This window comes from Haliotis rufescens, unplaced genomic scaffold (assembly GCF_023055435.1).
Source record: "Haliotis rufescens isolate VD_foot unplaced genomic scaffold, xgHalRufe1.0.p SCAF_6, whole genome shotgun sequence".
NCBI classification, from domain to species: Eukaryota; Metazoa; Mollusca; class Gastropoda; order Lepetellida; family Haliotidae; genus Haliotis; species Haliotis rufescens.
Window position 1 is genome coordinate 59,133,052 of NW_025964334.1, and position 21,265 is coordinate 59,154,316.

At 42.1% G+C, this 21,265-nt stretch overlaps 1 protein-coding gene across 1 annotated transcript in view; it reads left to right on the forward strand.

Annotated features, from left to right (window-relative positions):
- LOC124143193 (SCO-spondin-like) overlaps positions 1-21,265 on the forward strand; it is an 89,354-nt gene that overhangs the window by 15,646 nt on the left and 52,443 nt on the right. The window contains exons 5-7 of the mRNA XM_048385779.1: positions 207-404; positions 2,808-3,077; positions 3,206-3,403. Of these exons, the coding sequence (XP_048241736.1) occupies positions 207-404; positions 2,808-3,077; positions 3,206-3,403 (666 nt within the window). The remainder of the gene's footprint in view (positions 1-206; positions 405-2,807; positions 3,078-3,205; positions 3,404-21,265) is intronic.

A 21,265-nucleotide genomic window follows, 5' to 3' on the forward strand; every position in this document is an offset into this window, starting at 1 on the left:
TGCGCCAGATCCATACCCTAAAGTGTGCTTAAAGTGCTACATTAATACTGGTCGATGGATCAGTGTGCACTCGATTTTCATTCTCAGCTCCCTGGGGGGTATACAAACCAAGCTGCATGTGGGGCGCTAGAAGGTTAACAGTCACATTACCATTTCATCCTGCTGGTTATGGATTACCAAAAGAGACGATTTCATTATAATTATAGCCACTGCAGTTAACGGGAACTGGGGTCAGTGGACACAGTGGAGTGGTTCCACCTGTCCTGCCACGTGTGGTTCTACAGCCAGACGCTCCCTCTCCAGATCCAGGACCTGTACTGACCCAGCTCCCAGCAATGGTGGAGCTTCCTGTCCGGGTCAAAGCAGTCAAAGTGAAACTCGAGAGTGTGGTCCAGCTACCTGTGGTACGAACCAAAGAACCATATCTTCATATATTTTTTATATGTGAATTTTGCACGATATACGGCTTTTCCATTTGACCTGCCCTGGTCAAATTAATGAAGTTGAACGTGGGCCGGTAAATTGTGGTATGTTCAACAAAAGTGTACGGCTTTTCAATTTGACGAGATCTCAGTCACGTGACCGCGTAATTGACCTTCATAAGTGTATGAACGTCACAATTTAACGTCATTCGTATTTCACGCGACCGTATTCTTGAAATGACCTTAACAATGACGGGCTGCTTCCGCATTTCCAAGTCACGTACACATAGAGAAGCGTTGTTTCTGATCATTTAGACCCTTTTATCTTGAACTCCGTGTTTTAGCATGCACTGAGAAACATCAGAGAGTTTGACTGCATCCCCGTTGACGAACATCCCCGCTACAACCCATCTTTGTGAACAAAACGAAGAAATGCACTAAAACTACTGTAGTAGTCTATCGACTCGATCCGTGTCTGGTCTGACAGTTACAGTCTTCAGCAATCTATGAATTTACCTTAGCATAAATTTGACGCATCTTTATTATCACATTTCAATGACCGACCAATTGATAAATGATGACTAACACCACACTCCGGCGCAGTGGTGACTTAGCATAACACTACTCCCACAGGCTAATTTGCATATCACGTGACCGAACTTTTCTCTTGTCTGTAAACAAACATGCTTTTTCAGAAATCAGAATAGAACAGACTAATGCAAGTATTTGGGACGCTTTACATATTGTTTTGCATATTGTATAAATATGCTAGTATAACTGCGACAGTGAGTTGCATAACAATACTATATTTTCACATCAAAGTGAACGTATCGCTAGCTCTCCGTTTAACAGCACGTGGAGCCGTACAACCAATGTAAACATAGGATAACTACGCAAATGGAAATAGTTTTTCACGATTTAGGATATTTTCTCAATAAAAGTTAACCATTCTAAAACATATATTTATGTAGAAATGTAGACTTGTAAAAAATGAACCAGATGAAAAACATATGCAATATCTTGAATGAACTGTGTAAGACAACTTGTGACGACTTGTTACATGGCGCTGGCCTGTGGCAGAGGTACGAAGCTGGTCGCATGGAACTCTGGGTAGGAGAATGGACGAACACATGTAACCGCGACTTCGGAAATCATTCACTCCCGTCACGTTTATCGTGGCCGCCATTTTGATGTTTTGTACTTGATGTTGGGGTAATTCTTAACAGACCTTTCTCATCAAAACGTTGTAGTATTTGAATACATTTGTCGTAAGGAAACTACAACAGATGTACCTGTAAAGAATGTTGAGCATACATACGTCGCACGCTCCGACGTTTATACAGTTTGGCCCTCACTCTGTGAAGAATCATACTCCAGTGAAGTCACACAAAATAAAGTCAATTCTTAAATATTTTGGGAGATATATTTTGTAGTGAAGACGTAGCACACAATTTCATAAAAATATCCACAAAAATATTGATGATCCCTGACGGTTTTTGTTTAGTATAGTATTAAACGTACTGCCATTCAATCGACCAAGTACATGTTTATTTAAACACACGGATTCGCTTTTCTAATTGTCGCTGACGGGGCTACCAGTTGGTCAGGACATGATCACGTGGTTCGCAAACACCTGGTGTCACAACAGTCACGTGACAGAGAATCGTGAATGTCTGTGTCCGAATTGCGGAGACATTAATAGTGACCTTTATCATTGATGATGCGACTCGCAAAGGCGTTGAAGGTCAGGTCAGAGAAAAGTTGTTACAGTTTGCATTCAAACGATATGGAGAAAAGCGCTTGCTGCATTTTTAATGTGTGTATTATACATTCCTTGTGGGTTGTTGTTTTGTGCCTTTCCAGTTCTGTGATTGTATCGAGACGATGACTCAGTGAAAATAGACAAACAACGTTCCTAATTTCCATACATGACAATTACTGTGGTTGGATCCTACCTTGGATCATGTATCCATCGCCCACATCATTCCGTGTATTTGTATTTACCTGATAATGATAAGGATTGATAAACGCAGGTACAAGACATTTCACATGCATAGCCAACACTGCATTGTGCTTTACAGCATACAATTTACTATCCTGCTTATGTTAAATACGTATTGTATTTGGTAATTCTGAATTGCAGAGGTACATAAGGTCTCGATACCGTGCAGCCAGTTGTGTCGACGTTGCTATGACAATGTACACACAGGAAAAACTACTTGTGATGCGATACATTGACTATTTTAAAGAACCGTCGATTATATTCGTATCAGCTCATGTCCAACAAAGACATGGAAGACGCCTCTAAGATATGTACAGGAAAACAAATATTTGAAATAGGTTTGATGAATATGTTTTCTAATATACACAATTATGTTGTTTCAGTGACGTCTATCTTTGCACGGCAACTGTTGGACGTGACTCGGTTCGTTGGTGGACAGGTGTTATTCCAGGTGGACCTTACTCAGTCAGGTGTCACAGGTGTCTGGACAAAGGACGGTGTCACGATAACCGCAGACGCCAGGCATCAGCTTGTTCCAAGTGGCAATTCTCAGATTCTGTATATCACTGGTCTACAAGTGTCCGACTCTGGGCAGTATTCCTTCACTGCTAATGGAGAGACGACCTCAGCCCAGTTGACAGTTCAAGGCTCAAGTATGTTTTTTTGTTTAGTATTATAGTATATGATTGCTCAAGTCTTTGCTGATACAACTAGAATGTTGATGTGTTAGTATTGTAATGAATTTTGGGTACTGAATGCTTAAATTCATGTATGGCTTTAGACACACCAGTAAACGGGAACTGGGGTCAGTGGACACAGTGGAGTGGCCCCTCCTGTCCTGCCACATGTGGCTCTACAGCCAGACGCTCCCTCTTCAGATCCAGGACCTGTACTAACCCAGCCCCCAGCAATGGTGGAGCTTCCTGTCCGGGTCAAAGCAGTCAAACTGATACTCAAGAGTGTGGACCCACTACCTGTGGTATGTATACAACGACGTCGGAGGTTTTGTTTTTGTACGTCATTTTACTGAAAGTTTATTGGTAGCATAGTGGTTACAGCTTTCAGTCGCAAGACTGAAGAACTTGCTTTGTAATGGTTTGAATATGGTTAATCCTTCTTTACTCAAACACTGGTATTCTCTCTCATATACATGGCATATGACATCAACATTTTCCTCCTTAACACAAATCCTGTTATCTCGAAATAATACTTCACTCGTTGTTTAAGCTTAAATGACGTCTCTTAATTATACCAATTTTTAAAACGTTTTCAATTGACTCACTTGAAATGATCTCCTCTCCACTAAGTTATAATGCATGGATCATCTCTCATTTATTCGAGATCACTTTGTTTCTCTCGTTGAGTAAGTGAGTGAGTAAGTCAATGAGTGAGTGAGTGAGTGAGTGAGTCTGTGAGTGAGTGAGTCAATGAGTGTGTGAGTCAGTTAGTCAATGAGTGAGTGATTATTGACAAGGCTTTTTGGTACTAACATATATTTTCCCTTAACATTAAGCTAGAACAGAAAATAGGGCACTGCATTTTCGATATGGTAGGACATGACAGGACATGTACATTAGCTTCAGCATTGCTCGTGTCACCTCGTGGCCTTTATTTGGTTTGCTTTTATAGTTTTGCATCAACTTTCGCTTTTGATGGCGTAGTTATTGAACCAAAGAGTACGTCAGGTCAATGGTCATGCGTTGAATGATGTATTTATGAAACTTGAAAGACAGTTACGTGATTGGAGGTTCTTTGATTTCAAAGTAGACACAATGTATTGGTAACAACTTCTTTATCATATTATATAGCGACGTTTCGGAGAAGATACTTATATATTCCGTTGTAAAGCAAGTCTGTAACAGTATAACAGTATATGAAAGAAGTTGTTCTGCATTAACTGTGTCCACGAGGCCCTCCGTCAAATTCTAAGCAATGCTTATCAAATAGTTATTTTATGTGATATTACGTATTGTTGGAGGTATGAATATGATCGTGAGCACCCTGAATAACTTTTGTATGAACTTCAGGACATATTGAACTCTTTGGATAAACTTCTCCATATTGGTATCCTGCCAATCGACGTTGGCTAGTAATCTGCTTAGATCTAAGATCGTCGATTACCTTTGATTTCATCGATTAATTGAGATTTCTAGCATGCTTAATATGCTATTGAATACTTAACAATTTCCACTATTCAAATGCGAGTTTACGCTATATCCTACTTACCAACTAACATGCTTGATGCACTGTAGCGTACGGTTCAAACATAACGACTTTTCACTTCGCTTAGCAGTTTAATCACTTTGCTGATAAGCGTAGACTTCATAAGTTGCGGAGGGTAACCTTAAATCTGGACATTCAATTATGTTGTTTGTTCTGATAGTTTACGGGGTCGGTGTGGAGGCCCATTGGTTTAAGTGTTCGCATGTGTCGCCAAAGGCCCGAGTTCGATTCGAAAAAATAGCTGAATCCCATTTCTAGTGTACCCTGTTGCTTGAATGTTGTTAAAGCGGCGTAAAACTATACTCACTTTTATAGTTGACCAACTAAAACACATCCTGGCGTCATGGTGTTCATGTGGATGGAAGGCAAGCCCAGGTGGTGAAACACACTTTCAGAGAGGATTAACACCTGGATTTCTTAAAGATTGTCCTTACTCGTTGATCGCTGTTACATATTTGACCAATATCTGACTTTACGAAAATCCACTCACTCAGGCAAGTGGTTGGAGCAGTTCATTGTATTTTAGTGGTGGAATTGTCTCTATGGTGTTTGGGTAAGACCTAACGCGCTTGGGGTTTGAGCATCCAAGGAGGTTTGACATAATTCATGTTCATGTCAAAGAGTTAAGATTTGTTTTCAGCAATGGTTGATGAAAAACTAAGAAATAGCAAATGTATACATATGCACTCTCTCTTCAAACAACATTCTATACTCAAATATTTTGTACCTGTTACAATAAAAAAGATTCGAGTCTCGCCAGCTCAATTCAAAGGTTATCATATACGAGGGGATACCAAAAAGTTTTGAGTCCACACAGAAAAAGTAAAAGAATTGGATTGTTAATACTTTATTTTACAACATAGTCCCCTCCAAACTTCACACACTTGTTCCACCTAGTTCGCCAGTCACCGATGCCCGATCGGTAGACGTCAACATTCTGGTCCCCTAACCAAGCCTCTACAGCAGCAGTTAGCTCATCGTCATCTTCAAATCTCCGCCACTGGAGTTGTTTTTTCAGCCTGGGAAAGAGGTGGAAGTCAACGGCGGCTAGGTCTGGAGAATAGGGTGGGTGAGGGAGGAGTTCGTAGCCACATTCTTGCACAGCTGTCAGTGCAACACGGCTCGTGTGGACTGGTGCGTTGCCCTGGTGAAGCAGAATCCCACGACGGATTTTTCCACGGCGTTTCACCTTGATGGATTGGCGCACCTGCTTCAATAACTTGGCGTAATACTCCCCATTCATTGTGGTGCCATAGGGCAGGTAGTCGATGTGAATCACTCCTTTGCTGTCCCAGAAGATGGTCATCATAACCTTCTTGGTGGATCTGATGGCTTTGAACTTCTTTGTCTTTGGAGAAGTGGCGTGTTTCCATTCCATCGACTCCTGTTTGCCCTCCGGATCATAATGATAAACCCAGGTTTCATCACTGGTTACAATTCTAAAATGAAAATCATCTGGGTTGGCGTTGTACCTAGTTAGCAAGGCTCAAATGATGGTGACGCTTAATAGCTTCATGTCATCTGTAAGCATTCTCAGGACCCATCTGGCACACACTTTGGACATGTGGAGTTTGCCATGAATTATATTATGTATGGATCCATATGATAGGCCTGTTGTTTCTTCTAGCTCATGGAGAGTAATACGGCGGTTCTCCATCACTAGTTTGTGTACAGTGTCAATGTTTTCAGGTCTGGTACTGGTTGATGGCCGTCCGGACCGGGCATCATCTTCTAAGCTCTCTCTGCCACGCTTAAATTCCTTCACCCACCCCGTTTGATAGTTGCAGACGATGGGGAAGACTCTCCATAAACTGCAGTCAATCGCTCTTTCACCTGTTTGGCAGATTGACCCTCTAGGACAAGGAACTTTATCACCGCTCTGTACTCAGATTTGTCCATTTTGCCAATTCACTAAGGGTAGGTCTCTTCCACGAAGTGTTGTGACAAAATAATTGCAGCCAGCAATATGTTTCTATCAGGAGCTAAGACATTCATGTACATCAGGTGTAGCGCATTGTACCATTCGACCAGGAATACTGTGTGAGGCTCAAAGCTTTTTTGATATCACCTCGTATGATATCTGTACGTCTTAATGTTATAGAAAGTGAGTATCATTTTATGCTTGTTGGTAAAGACAATCTTCAATTTGTGAACAAATATATTCCATAGTTTACATGTTGTCCAAATATCAATTTGTTTTGCACACTCATGTTCACCGCACATGCTACATTTTCACATTAAACTGAACACGGGTTGCGTCATGCAATGCCCATGCGTGTAAGGGGAATCAACTTCTGGGCGGTAGTGTACATATACCAAGCATTGCTAGGTGGAAGAAATACGCGAACTTTGTAATTATGTGTAACTATGGGTCAATGGCCTCTCAGTATGCCGAGAATATACAATTGGACATATTTCGCAATTGTGGTTGTGAGATGTAAAATGGGTTTTAGTTTATGTGACCTTTAATATAAACGACTACACGTGTGTATCGGAGACATTGCTGACACCATATAATGCGAATGATTAATACACTTCAGTGTGTAAGTATTAGTTCCGAAATAGTTTCAGGTGCAATAAACGGAAACTGGGGTGCGTGGACACAGTGGAGTAGTCCTCCCTGTCCTGCCACGTGTGGTCCTACAGCCAGACGCACCGTCACCAGAACCAGGTCCTGTGATAACCCAGCTCCCAGTAATGGGGGAGCTACCTGCCCTGGTCAGCCTGGACAAAGTAATGAAGTTGAGTGTGGGCCGGTAAATTGTGGTAAGTACAACAAAAGTGACTTCTATCTCTCTTGTGGTAAGTACAACAATAATGGACTGACACCCACTGTTTGAGACAAAACCTGCACGTATCTATCAGAAGTGAACTTGTTTCATCACCCAGGGGGTGGCAGCGGTTACCGTCTGTTGGGAAAGTACCGACATATTATCTAAACTACCAAATAGGATATGGTACACTTTTCAAATTTTTACAGTACAACTGACATATTATCTTAACTACCAGATGGGACATGGTATACTGCCTAAGGCAGTTCCAGTGGTGTGTGGAAGAGATTAATATTATCTGAGTTCCATCAGAGCGACAGGGAGGTATACCAGGTACCAACTACTGGTCTTCAGGAAGAAAAGGCATGGTCTTTATCATCCAAACCTGGCTCCCACAGGAGCTATCCTTGGGTGAGATCAAGCAATATCTACATTGTAGATATCGCTTAAATGAAAGTGCATCACGATCCCTAGACCATTGTGACGTCATTGGTAACCATCACATCACAATCAAATGAAATCACTAATGGCTCTGCTACTGAAGCTGTTAGCAGTACTTTTGACACTGCTTATTTCTGTCTTCAAACTGAAAAAGTAGGAAGAATGTTGTTAGATGATAAATAGAATATCACCCTTGTGTCTTTTAAAATCAAATGTATCAACACTCGTCGATAAACGTTTAAAACCCCGAGGCTTACCGAGGAGTATTAAACATTTATCGACACGTGTAGATCGATATATTTCATATCAATAGACACTGAGGTGAGATTCTCCATTGAACATACAAATGTAATGAGGTGGTGAACATGTAGAGTTCATGGTCTACCAGACCGAATACAGACAAATGTCTGCCTTACAAAGCACATTAATCATGGATTCCATAAAGGGATATAAACCTCATAAGCTGCTTATGTAGGCATCATCTTGATCTGCAACAGAGTACGATGACGTATTTTGACCTCGACATTTCTGTTTCTCACAGTTGATGTCGGAGTGTCCGAGTGGAGCGGCTGGAGCACTCCCTCCTGCCCCGCTACCTGTGGCCGTGCAGTCTTCCATACTCAGAAACGCAGCAGAACATGCAACAACGGCAGTACCTGTACACAGTCATTAGAGGAGACCAGGACAGTTATTTGTATGGACAGTTTTTGTCCAGGTAAGTGACCATTGTAAATTCCTTTTGAATATACATTATCATGTCATTCCGACATTCGCATTGTCATGCTTTGAATCATATTTTTTAACTTCTACTAAATAGAGAGACGAGAATATAGTTATTTTTTAGAAATGTGATGACAATTCCATACAGACAAATTTCGTAAACGAAGGTGAAGCATCATTCGACTCCTAGTAGTAGTCTGAACACTGTTGTGTAAACTCGTGCAAGGCTGTTCTGAGAATCTATGGGATAAAAGTGTCAAGACATGAAGGAGGCACATATAATATGCAGCACTCTCCCAGCTGCAGAGTCAATCTGCGGTCCCCGGTGGGGCGGTTGTCTTTGAAGCAACTTTGAGCCAAGACAACGCTGTCGGCTACTGGCAAAAGAATGGCAACACACTTACTAATTCACCTAAAACGCGTAACGAATCATTTGGGCGGACCCAAAGTTTGACAATCTCCAATGTGCAGGCGTCTGACGTTGGCAACTACTCCTTCGTCGTCAACGGCGAGACGACGACTGCTGCTCTCACTCTTCGATCCACAACCCCTGGTATTGACTGTCAATAACCTACCTTCCTTTTATAAAAAAACCCTCCGCTTTTAAGATCCCGTGATACGAATCCTGGCCCTAGGTTAAACTCAAGTAGTACCTTCCTGCGATGTATGACACCATTGGAGTTTGTACTTGCTTCCTCAGTCATCGTACACCCCGTGAATTATACTGCTACTTTGCTACACTGATACAAGCGGCTACATCACTTGATAGACACGTGAAGATCCAGGAAGGTCTTCGGCAACCCATGCTTGCCATAAAAAGCGAGTCGTAAGCTTGTCGTAAGAGGGATCGGGTGATCAGACTCGCTGACTTGGTTGATGCATGTCATCGTATCCCGATTGCGTGGATCGATGCTCGTGATGTCAATCATTGGATTATCTGGTCCAGACTCGATTTTTTACAGACCGCCGTCATGTAGCTGGAATATTGCTGAGTACGGCGTTAAGCAACAAACAAACAAACAAACATCTGATATCGAACCATGGTATTCATAAACGACCAGAACATCCAGGGATCTGTATAATGTTTGCTCTTACATTGATAATTATTTGTGTAACATTAGCTCTTATCGGTTACATTGATAAGAACATGTGCTTGATGCACATTGTTACAGTCGATGGCGGCTTCAGTGTATGGGGCATGTGGACCAGTGGTCAGTGTTCAGTGACGTGCGGAGACGGGATGACGACGGACACAAGAAGACGCACGTGCACCAGTCCTTTGCCTCGGAACGGAGGTCAACCGTGTTCAGGGCCAACGTCAGAGACTAGAACAACTCCATGCACCATGACATGTACAGGTAGGCTACACTACCACAACACAGTGCACCGTGACATGTACAGGTAGGCTACACTATCACAACACAGTGCACCGTGACATGTACAGGTAGGCTACACCATCACAACACAGTGCACCGTGACATGTACAGGTAGGCTACACTATCACAACACAGTGCACCGTGACATGTACAGGTAAGCTACACTATCACAACACAGTGCACCGTGACATGTACAGGTAGGCTAAACTACCACATCACAGTGCACCGTGACATGTACAGGTAGGCTACACTACCACAACACAGTGCACCGTGACATCTACAGGTAAGTTACACTACCACAACACAGTGCACCGTGACATGTACAGGAAGGCTACACTATCACAACACAGTGCACCGTGACATGTACAGGTAGGCTAAACTACCACAACACAGTGCACCGTGACATGTACAGGTAGGCTAAACTACCACAACACAGTGGACCTTGACATGTACATGTAGGCTACACTATCACAACGCAGATCACCGGGACATGTACATTCGAGCTAAACTATTACAACGCAGTGCACCGGGACATGTACAGGTAGGCTAAACTATTATAACGCATTGCTTCGTGACATGTACAGGTGAGCTAAACTATAACAACGCAGTGCATCGTGACATGTACAGGTAGGCTAAACTATTACAACGCAGTGCACCGTGACATGTACAGGTAGGCTAAACTACCACAACACAGTGCACCGTGATATGTACAGGTAGGCTACACTATCACAACACAGTGCACCAGGACATGTACAGGTAGGCTACACTACCACAACACAGTGCACCGTGACATGTTCAGGTAGGCTACACTACCACAACGCAGATCCCCGGGACATGTACATGTGAGCTAAACTATTACAACGCAGTGCACCGTGACATGTTCAGGTAGGCTACACTACCACAACGCAGATCCCCGGGACATGTACATGTGAGCTAAACTATTACAACGCAGTGAACCGTGATATGTACAGGAAGGCTGTAATATCTCAACCTAGTGCACAGTGACATGTAAAGGTTAGAATAAATCATTTTTGGAAGATATTCTTGAAAAAGGAGTGGCGGTCACTCTGAAGACACTTTGTCTCTGTTTCGATGTTTGTTTATTTACTGAACATCGAACACACCCCGTCGTGCTGTGAAGGGTTGGGCTGGTGATGAAATCATTAGATCGTCCCGCTCTAGATGGTGTCGGGTTCCCTGTGTGGTAACAAGCTTAAGACGACCTACCACCACACGTGTCATTACATACCCATTACTCTCCCACATACACGCACACACACACGCACACGCACACACGTACACACACACACACACGCACTCCCGCACACACGCGCACGCACGCACGCACACGCATGTACGCACACACAAGAATGCGCACACACATACACACGCACGTACATACACACACGCACACACACGTACACAGACACGCGTGCACACACACACACACATGCATACACACATACGCACACGCACATACACACTCACGCACACGCACGCACATACACACACGCGTGCACCCACACACACATACATGCACGCACGCACGTACACACACACACACATACACACACGAACACACACACACATACACACACAAACACACACGTACACACACAAACACATACACACACGCCAGCTTTTCAATGTTAAAGCATGTGTAACTCGCCACTACTCAATTGTCTGGCCTAGACAGTATTGTTTCCAAGCCGTCGTCGTAATGCAGGAGTATGTTGGATCCGATGTCAGGCAACTTTGTCCAAAAGATTTAAGCGGCGATTGCTACCGGTAGAACAGAACATGTTCACAAGGTGTCATCTTTGACCTTCAGTGATCCATTCATATAAATTTCATCACAGTTGGACCATTTGAGCCTGTAACGGAGGTAACCGATTATTCTGTATTTCAGTGAATGGGGGTTACACTCTCTGGAGCGACTGGGTCAGGGGCTCTTGCACAGGTTCTTGTGATGGCGGAACACAGACAGACACAAGAACTCGCTCATGCACTAATCCTAGACCACAGAACGGCGGCCTACAGTGTTCAGGGCTGTCTTCCGAGACGCGGACATCATCGTGTATAATGCCCGGATGTGAAGGTACGTGAATAGAACAGAAGTATATATATGTATATATATATATTAGGGGTGACTATTGGTCTGATAATCACTATTGCGATAACTATTGCTATTGAAAGCAACTATTGCGATAAATATCGATAGTTTTCAGTGTATCATTTTAGATGGATTTTAGAGTTGAATTAAACCTTGGAACTGAAGTTTCCTTTGAATGTGATAACCATAACAACAACAAAAAAGTAAAGTTTGAGATATGACTGATTTGTTTTGTCTTTACCCTAATAATTTAAGAAACTTCCACATTACCATGCATGTGTGAATCACAACCACTCATGATGAAAAGAAAAACAAATTTGAACAGTATTGCATGTATTTTATCGACATGGTAAATACAATCGAAACTATCGATATTCCTAACTAAAATCGTTACTACTAATCGGAAACTGATTTAACAATCGATTTATTGACTTTAAGTGCATACCAATAGCAATATATATCGATATTTCGATTTATCGTGGCACCCCTAATATATATATATATATATATGCTCAGGTGTGTGTATGTGTGTGTGTGTATAGACGGGTACAGTGACATGTATATGTGTGCAAATAGGCGGTTACTGTGGCATGTATATGTGTGCAAATAGGCGGGTACAGTGACATGTATATGTGAGCAAATAGACGGGTACAGTGACATGTATATGTGTGCAGATAGGCGGGTACAGTGGCATGTATATGTGTGCAAATAGGCGGGTACAGTGACATGTATATGTGTGCAAATAGGCGGGTACAGTGACATGTATATGTGTGCAGATAGGCGGGTACAGTGGCATGTATATGTGTGCAAATAGACGGGTACAGTGACATGAATATATGAAGGAGCACACATAGACGAGTACAGTGACATGCAAGTCCAAGTAAATAGGTATAGTTGCCTGTAATTGAAGGCATATAGACAAGTACATTGGCGTATACAGGTAGATAAATAGACACGCGGTAAATTGTAAAAAATAGTTTTGTTTTAACAGTTAAACTGCTATTTAGAATTGAGAACCTTGCTTTATCCAAATCAATACATCTCCCAAAGGATCACAAGAAGACAAAATTCATAGTGACATCTTACATTTAGGTATTCATCAGTTTAGGGGGAAGGACAAAATGATATATTCCTCCATATTCACACTTGTGGGAATATGAAACTAAGGATGTAATGATTTTTCTAATGTATTCCATTTGGGAATCGAACGCGGGTTTTCGGCGTGGCGAGTAGACACTTTAACCGCTAGGCTACCAAACCACACCTGCTCTAATACATGTAGTTTTCATCTAGGAAATGCTCGTTTCAAAGATGCTGACCACTAATTTCAGTTGATGGTGGTGAGACCGAGTGGGGGTCCTGGGTCAACAGATCCTGCTCGGTAACCTGCGGTAAGGGGGCAACTAGGACTACGGACAGACACCGGAACTGCACCAATCCGGAACCGAAGAATGGAGGTCGCGCCTGTGTACTCCACCTGTATGAATCTAAAGTGGTGAACTGTGGACTAGGGAATTGTCAGTTTGTGACACCAGGTGAGGGGCTGTTTTATGAATTTCTTGGTCTAATGTCATTCGCAGATTTAGTCCCCTTATCCAAACAAGGACCCTTTGGTCGTGGGTTCACAGCCTGGCCATATTTGTTATCCTTACCTCTGTCCTTTGGGTCACCCAAAATATTTCTACTGCTAACTTTTCGGTAAATATGGTGTTGTTTGTATAGGTTTCACAGAATATAATATACACATTGCCAACTGTGACCCCAACTTTTCTGTACAATAGCCTGGCATGTCGTTTTCACATATATGTCATGTTACATCACCAATTCAACCATAAAAAAACTTACATCATGAAAATAGACGGTTCATAACATAACATGCCTTTACCCACATTATCTAAATGTACAAGAATATAATAAGTCATGTTTGGGAGTCGTCGTTCATGAATATTTGTCCAATCTTAATCCTATATTTCAAATATCGTATTTGAGAGTTGAAATGATTCTGATGTCAGGTGTCTGTGAAAAGGTGAGCGTATCCTTCCCACGCATGTAAAGGCAAGTCATTTGTTCACCGAAAAAACATGGGAACATATGGTGCAAGTCAAAATAGGTCCTTGTCGTGTGACACTCTTTGAAATATTCGCACAAGGAGCATGCTCAGATGTATTTCAAAAGTTGGGAAATGTAGACACTAAAGGACACCAATCCTTTGCCTGTAATTTGTCTGACGGACAAAAATTTATATTTATTATTCACCCTATTTTGATCCGTCGACTATAAGATTCAAATAATTGAACTTTCAGTGTAACCCCCCCCCCCCCCACACACACACACACACACTTTATGACAAACAGGCATTACATAGATTGAAGCCTTCTTTGCTTACGTACACCACTTTGCAAATATGATCACAATTAGTTGTCACAAACCAACCAAAACATAAACCATGGACAAGCCTATTTAAAGAAATAAAAAAAACTCGTTCTGTAAATATTCTGTTATCTACCATATGTGTACACACTATTGGTAAAGTTATTTGTCTTTAATGGTACATGTCCTAAAGATATGTTGTAGAAGACAAAATTGAATAATTTCTTCACACAAATCAAAACATATAGTCGACAAAAGTAAAGTTCATTCCTCCGTGGAATTTTTCGGGTGGCCCCAAATCTAAAAACATTTAGATGTCATTACCTTCAACTGTGTCAGATTTCATGCATTTAGGACAAAGTGCACAATTTTTCACTATTATTTCAACATCATCGGACCACCTCTTCTAAAACTGACAATGTTGTTTTATCGAAATTCGATGATAATCTCCTCGCTTTCGCGAACCTTCACACGTATGGCCACACTTGGTATGAACCTCCCCAAAATACGGTTATATATGCTAAGTCATTCTTTGGTGATAGTTTAATGTATGAAACACGGATCAGTAATTACAATCATAACATATTCAATAACGATGAAAGCCCACATTAAAGGTGGCACATCTTGGTGGAGGCCTATGGATGACCTCCCACCTTGTCCCCTTGTCTAGAGTCGTGTAACCGGCGGTCAAAACGACGTTAATCTGTTAGAAACCCAATCTGCTCCAGTCTTTAGTAACCGTGTCATTTGAAGATAGAGGGTATGTTTAATGTCTCATGTTTTTCTCAGGAACAAATACTATTGAATTCTTCAAAGGTGCCTCAGATTAATGTCACTTTATCTGATGTTGAAATAGAGTCATCGTCTTCCACGTCGCAGCTGGCTGTTGGCATTTCTGTCGGAGTAGCTGCTCTGCTGGGTCTAATACTCATCATCGCATGTGTCACAAGGCGACGACACTCACACGGGAAGGTACAAAAGGTATGTCATGGGCTATGCGATGACCATTCTCTGTTTGAAACAAAACCAATTTTGTTAATAGTGTCTAAGGTAGGATCTATACATCTCGCTAAATGAACCAATAATGTTTAAAGATTTTGAGGATTTCATTGTACATTAATATGTTTTCATTCTGTTTTCAAGGAAAAACCTTTTGTCCATACTAGACTCGAATTGATCACGTTAATGGGCGAGGGGAAGTTTGGTGAGGTGTGGAAGGCTCGAGCTCACGGTATTATCTACGAGGGACTGTGGGACTTCGTGGCTGTGAAGAAGTGCAAAGGTATGCACATTGTATAGGAGAGGTTTATGTTACCATTTCATGTTGTGTCTGTGATGTGTAGCTCTCAGTCCATGTCATGCACCTCAATGATTCTGTTCCATATTTACTCTTGAAGCTTCAATTCAGGATACACTTGACGGAACAACAACCGTGAATACTAAGGGACATACAATCAAATTCATTACAACCTTAACAACAATACAACAGTCAGCACTACACTGTGCATGAATGACTTGAAAGAAATAGCATTGGCGTTGATGGTCCCAATATGTGGAAATCTGAAACGAAGTTTGCGATACATTGTATTGCATGTTTACGTACATTCGATGTTGTAGGAGTATTCAATGAGGATGGTGGCGAGTTATCTCAAGCGTTACAGTCTTATGTATTGATTTGAGATAAACAGTATTTTAGATAGTGGTTATATATGAAATATGAGGTTTTCCTTAAACTATGTTTCTTTTATTTTACCTGTATTCGTTTCTGGAAATATGCCCGTGTATGAAATCTCGTGTTGCAATGTATTACAGGTAATGCCACAGAGGCTGTACGAGAAGACTTCAAACATGAAATTGAACTCATGAAGTCTTTACCGAAGCATCTCAATGTTGTGAATTATCTCGATTTTTCAGCCAAGGCAGGTTCGTAACAATTACTACATAACGACAGATTAAAGATTTAGAAAACAACTCGAGATAAAATAAGTTTTTGAAAGTAAAACGATTTAATAATGAATAAATACATACATTAACTCGACAACTGCAGCAAGTTTTCCTTGTTATAAAATAAGGTCTTTACTGTAACTCAATTTGAGAATAAATACTTATACATTGCAAATTTTTAGAATAATTATACTTGTACATTCATTATGAAGTTCAGTCTGAGTATTCATGCTATGTTTGTTACAGGCTCTGGTAAAGTTCAGTCTCAGTATTCATGCAATGTTTGTTACAGGCTCTTATAAGGTTCAGTCTGAGTATTCATGCTATGTTTGTTACAGGCTCTGATAAAGTTCAGTCTGAGTATTCATGCTTTGTGTGTCACAGTCTCTGGAAAAGTTTAGTCTGATTATTCATGCTATGTATGTCACAGGCTCTTTTAAAGTTCAGTCTGAGTATTCATTCATATGTGTGTTACAGGCTCTTCTTACGTTCAGTCTGATTATTCATACTATGTTTGTTACAGGCTCTGATATGCTTATAATGGAACTCGTTCCATTGGGCAGTCTTCTTAACCATTTACGATCGAGGCGTCCGAGGGCAGGTGCTAGGACGTTAAACACTGCTACTGGAGCTGATACACAAGAACTCACATCTAAAGAACTGACGATGTTCGCCTACCAGATAGCTGAAGGAATGATTCACCTGCAAAATAATAGAGTAAGATCTTATGTCTGCAATGTAAACACGAAACAATTAATTAACATCCTAATGAATCCACGATACACGTAAATCATGCGAGTTATCACTTTAGTTACGAGGGCTGACCGAAAACTTCAAAGCCTAAGTGGGATATCTCAATCGGATTGAAACAAACTTTTGCCACCAACAAGTACAATCATTTAATGAATCATAGACATAAGAACTGCAACTGTAGTGTTATTATTGTCTTTGTACCAGACCATCTTGTGAACCTACCCATTGAAATCACCAGACATGGACAAAACTGGCTATAGGGTAGTCATCAAGTACCTGCAACACAGATACATGCTGACATGGTCTCCACTTTAGGGGATGATGCCCTTCCTTTTTCACTGTAAAGAAGTGGGCTGCGGAATTCAAGCGTGGCAGAGAGAGCCTTGACGATGACCCGCGTCCAGGAAGGCCTTCAACAACAACCATTCCGGAAAACATGAAACCCGGATGCATGACATGGTGATGGCTGATCGACGATTGACCACTCGACATATTGCCAGTGTTGTGGGCATCTCTCATGAAAGGGTTGAGCACATTATGACCAACGATTTGGGAATGACAAAAGTTTCTGCAAGATGGGTGCCAAAGCTCTTGACAGTGGATCAGAAACGTGTCAGATTCCTGACGTCCCGTGACAATTTATGCCGTTTTGAAGCAGATCCCGATGATTTTTTGGCCCGATTTGTAACCATGGATGAGACTTGGATTCATCACTTTCAACAAGAAACCAAAATTCAGTCTAAACAGTGGAAGCATCCGGAATCACCAGCCCCCCAATAAGCCAAGTCGGTTCCTTCTGCTGGAAAGGTGATGGCTTCAGTCTTCAGGGATTCCAAGGGTATTCTGCTGAGTGACTATCTTGAAAAAGGCCAGACTATCAAAGGAAGATATTATGCTGACCTACTGAGACAGTTGCGTGAAGCTATCAAAGGGGAATGCTCACTAAAGGAGCCCTGTTCCACCAAGACGGTGGTTGCCATGTCAACGATCCATGATTGTGGCTTCGAACTCATTGGCCATCCCCCTTATTCACCCGATTTGGCCCTGTCAGACTTCCACCTGTTTCCCAAAATGAAAAAGGAACTAGCCGGTCCCAATTTTCCTAGTAATGATGATGTCATTTCCGCTGTAAATGACCTTTTTTAGGGTGGATGAAGAAAATTTCTTCTTGACCGGGATCCAGGACTTGCAGCATCGCTGGCAAAAATGTGTAAACCTGGAACCATCGACTTGGTACGGGTCTTTCACAGTTAGGCTTAGAACTTTTCAGCCAGCTCTCGTATGTCCCTTGTTTGCATGCTTCTGATGGCCTCGTACTATAAAGACAGGGAGGGAAAGCTATGATAGTAAAGGGTGTTTTACCTTTGTTATGTCAGTATATTTTCGAAGTAAATTTATTTACAATGTATCTGTAGGAAAATATGCCTTCATTCAAATTTCAAATGAAGGGTATGAAATTTGATCCCCCTACTTGTCTCTCTGAGGGTATTACCTCAATACAACAAAATTATTCCAAAGATATCTCGAGGAATGTATGAAAGAATGTATGTATGAAAGGGTTGGCACAACAGAAGGATAATGGATGTAGGATAGTCAAGTATGATGAATCCTTACAGATCGTTCATCGTGACTTGGCTGCCAGAAACGTACTTCTTGGTGAGAACCTTGTCTGTAAAGTATCAGACTTGGGCTTGGCCAGAAAACTCTCAGACACAGGTGAAGATGCATACGAAAAACAATCAGCGGTAAGGAATGTTTTATTGTCTTTCACAAAACAGCCAGAGCATGTTAGATGAGCTCACAAAAATAATTGCCTTGTCCAATAACCTGGACTCACAGCTGTGTTTCCATTGCTCATTTGTTGACGTATTTATACCCTGTAACACATTTCTTTTGATGAGGGCACGAGAGGCCCATAGTGTTAGATACATGTCGAATATCATTTCATTGCTCGTGTTCATTAAAGTGCGTAAACAAATTTCCTCCATATTCAGTTGACATTGAAAACAAGAAAAAGTTCATACCAGAGCAGTTCGAGATGGTCATCCGTTTGTGTTGAGCCATGGCCTGCGTGTGACTTGACAGATGACTCGGTGTATGTGCTGTACCAGGCTTCTTCTGCAGGGGGGTAATGTCGCCATATCGACGTTCTGTGAAGGCGTTAACACTTCACAGCGCGCACTGTTCGTTGATTCTTAGAAGTCGTAAATCGTCAACTTTGTGAACTCTTGGTCTTCCATAGACGAACCAAGATCATCAATAAGTTGTGATGGCATGTCCCATCTGTCACCGAGCTGTACCAGCACTGAAACGTATCAAGGCATCTTTAGTAGCGTTTTGATAGGCTTCATCTTCCCTATCCCTATCGCAGTCACAAAAGGCATATAGAGCCGTGCAGTATTCGTGGGAGTAGTTCTGGGACACCTCAGTAACGTTGATCAGGTTCTTCTTATTGCCCGTTCCTGCGTCAAAGAGGAGTGTAATCTATGACAGCTAGGGAGCATAGTGCAACAACAGGAAGAATGCGTCTGTGTCTGGACATTTTACTCGTACGTAGTCGTCATCACAGTACCGTATAATCCTTGAGGTTGTTCGGCCGTCCTCAGAAGTCAGGGGGTTATGCCACTCCATCACATAATAGGATTACCTTCCGTCCCTTAAGTTTCCAGTCATATTCGCCCGTCCTCCACAGCCTGAGCAACAGCTGGATGAATTGAGTTTTTATTTTCATCATTTGAAAGACAACGCTTCCAGTCATCAGGCTTTTTTGAGCTTCTCCTTTGACAATCAATTTCTCACCAGCACCTCTCCTCTTCCATTCCATGGCTTTAACAGAATAACGCAGATACCCGTCAGCGCTGAAGACAAGATGTCAAATACTTTTGAGCAGATCTGGCTAAAGGTGCTGGGTAGGTTTTTGAGAAAGTAGAAACGCACATTGCTATCATGTATGGTGAAAGTGTCCTTCTCTGGTGGGATCGCTGCATTCTCACTATCCTACGTCAAATTGTGGAAGACCTTACTCTTGTCTGTCTTTGCAAGAAATCCGTCTGGTGTCCCGATGCTATAAGGGATTGGTGTGAGTGGAAACACCCTGAAGTCCTTGAGATCCAGTTGTAAGCCTTTACTTTGAATGCCATGCCAACAACTTGAATGCCATGTTTCCTTGGTGCTTGAACTGTGGGATCTTGTTCCTGTCCAACTGACCTTTGCGACCTTGTTCATGCTACCCAGAGTGTGCAAGTTCATACGTTTCACCGGCTCTAGGAACTCACTTCCTGTCTGGAGTTGCTTTGCTATGAACTCTTCTTTAGCTCAAACAGGCCCGACTCTCTGTGCAAGACCAATTCCACAACACAAAATGATGCTTGGACCTCCTCATGAGTCTCTCTCGACAACACAAGCATCTGAATAATGTTCCCAACGGCGTCGCAAGATTTTCTCGCTGCCATCTGCTGTTGAGATACAGTAAAGGCGCTCGTCTGAGAAGGAGACCCTTCTCCATTTCTGGTGCCGCCAATGCTGGTGCTGTGTTGCCCACTGAAGATGGTCCCGTCGATGACGTGGTGTTAGAATGGGTCCTCGATGTGACCTGTGACAGTGCAGTCTGCTCGTCAATCATTGATACACGTCATCTGCACTAATGTGTCGCTGGTGTGTCCCCATGTTTTGTCGAGCAGTTTCCGCAGCAGTAACAAAGCGATCGTGAAGAGGCTGTCACACAATCTGACGATCCTGACGTCGGGTCGGGTGGTGACCCTTGGTCTTCCATCTGTAGTGTTTGTGGTCTGGTACCATTGCTGGAGTCTGTATATGGTCCTCAAGTGGACTTGAAATGCATTGGCTACTTGCCGGGCGGTTTGTCCAGCTTGCAAACGTCCAATGGTTTGGTGTCGCTGATTTCTTGTCTTGGCATGTGGTAGCTATGTATAACGAATGAATGTTATCAGATCTGGGTGGATATTTATAGGGCAAGAACTTGGGGAACGCATGTGCATTTGCGTGGAACTGACGTGCACCTGGTTGCCATGACCGTTGCCATGATGCGTTAGGGCGATCGGTTTTATTGTCATCTGCTTTGTTTTTTTATCATCAAATTCATTTTTCTGGACAAGGTATTGTTAAATTTT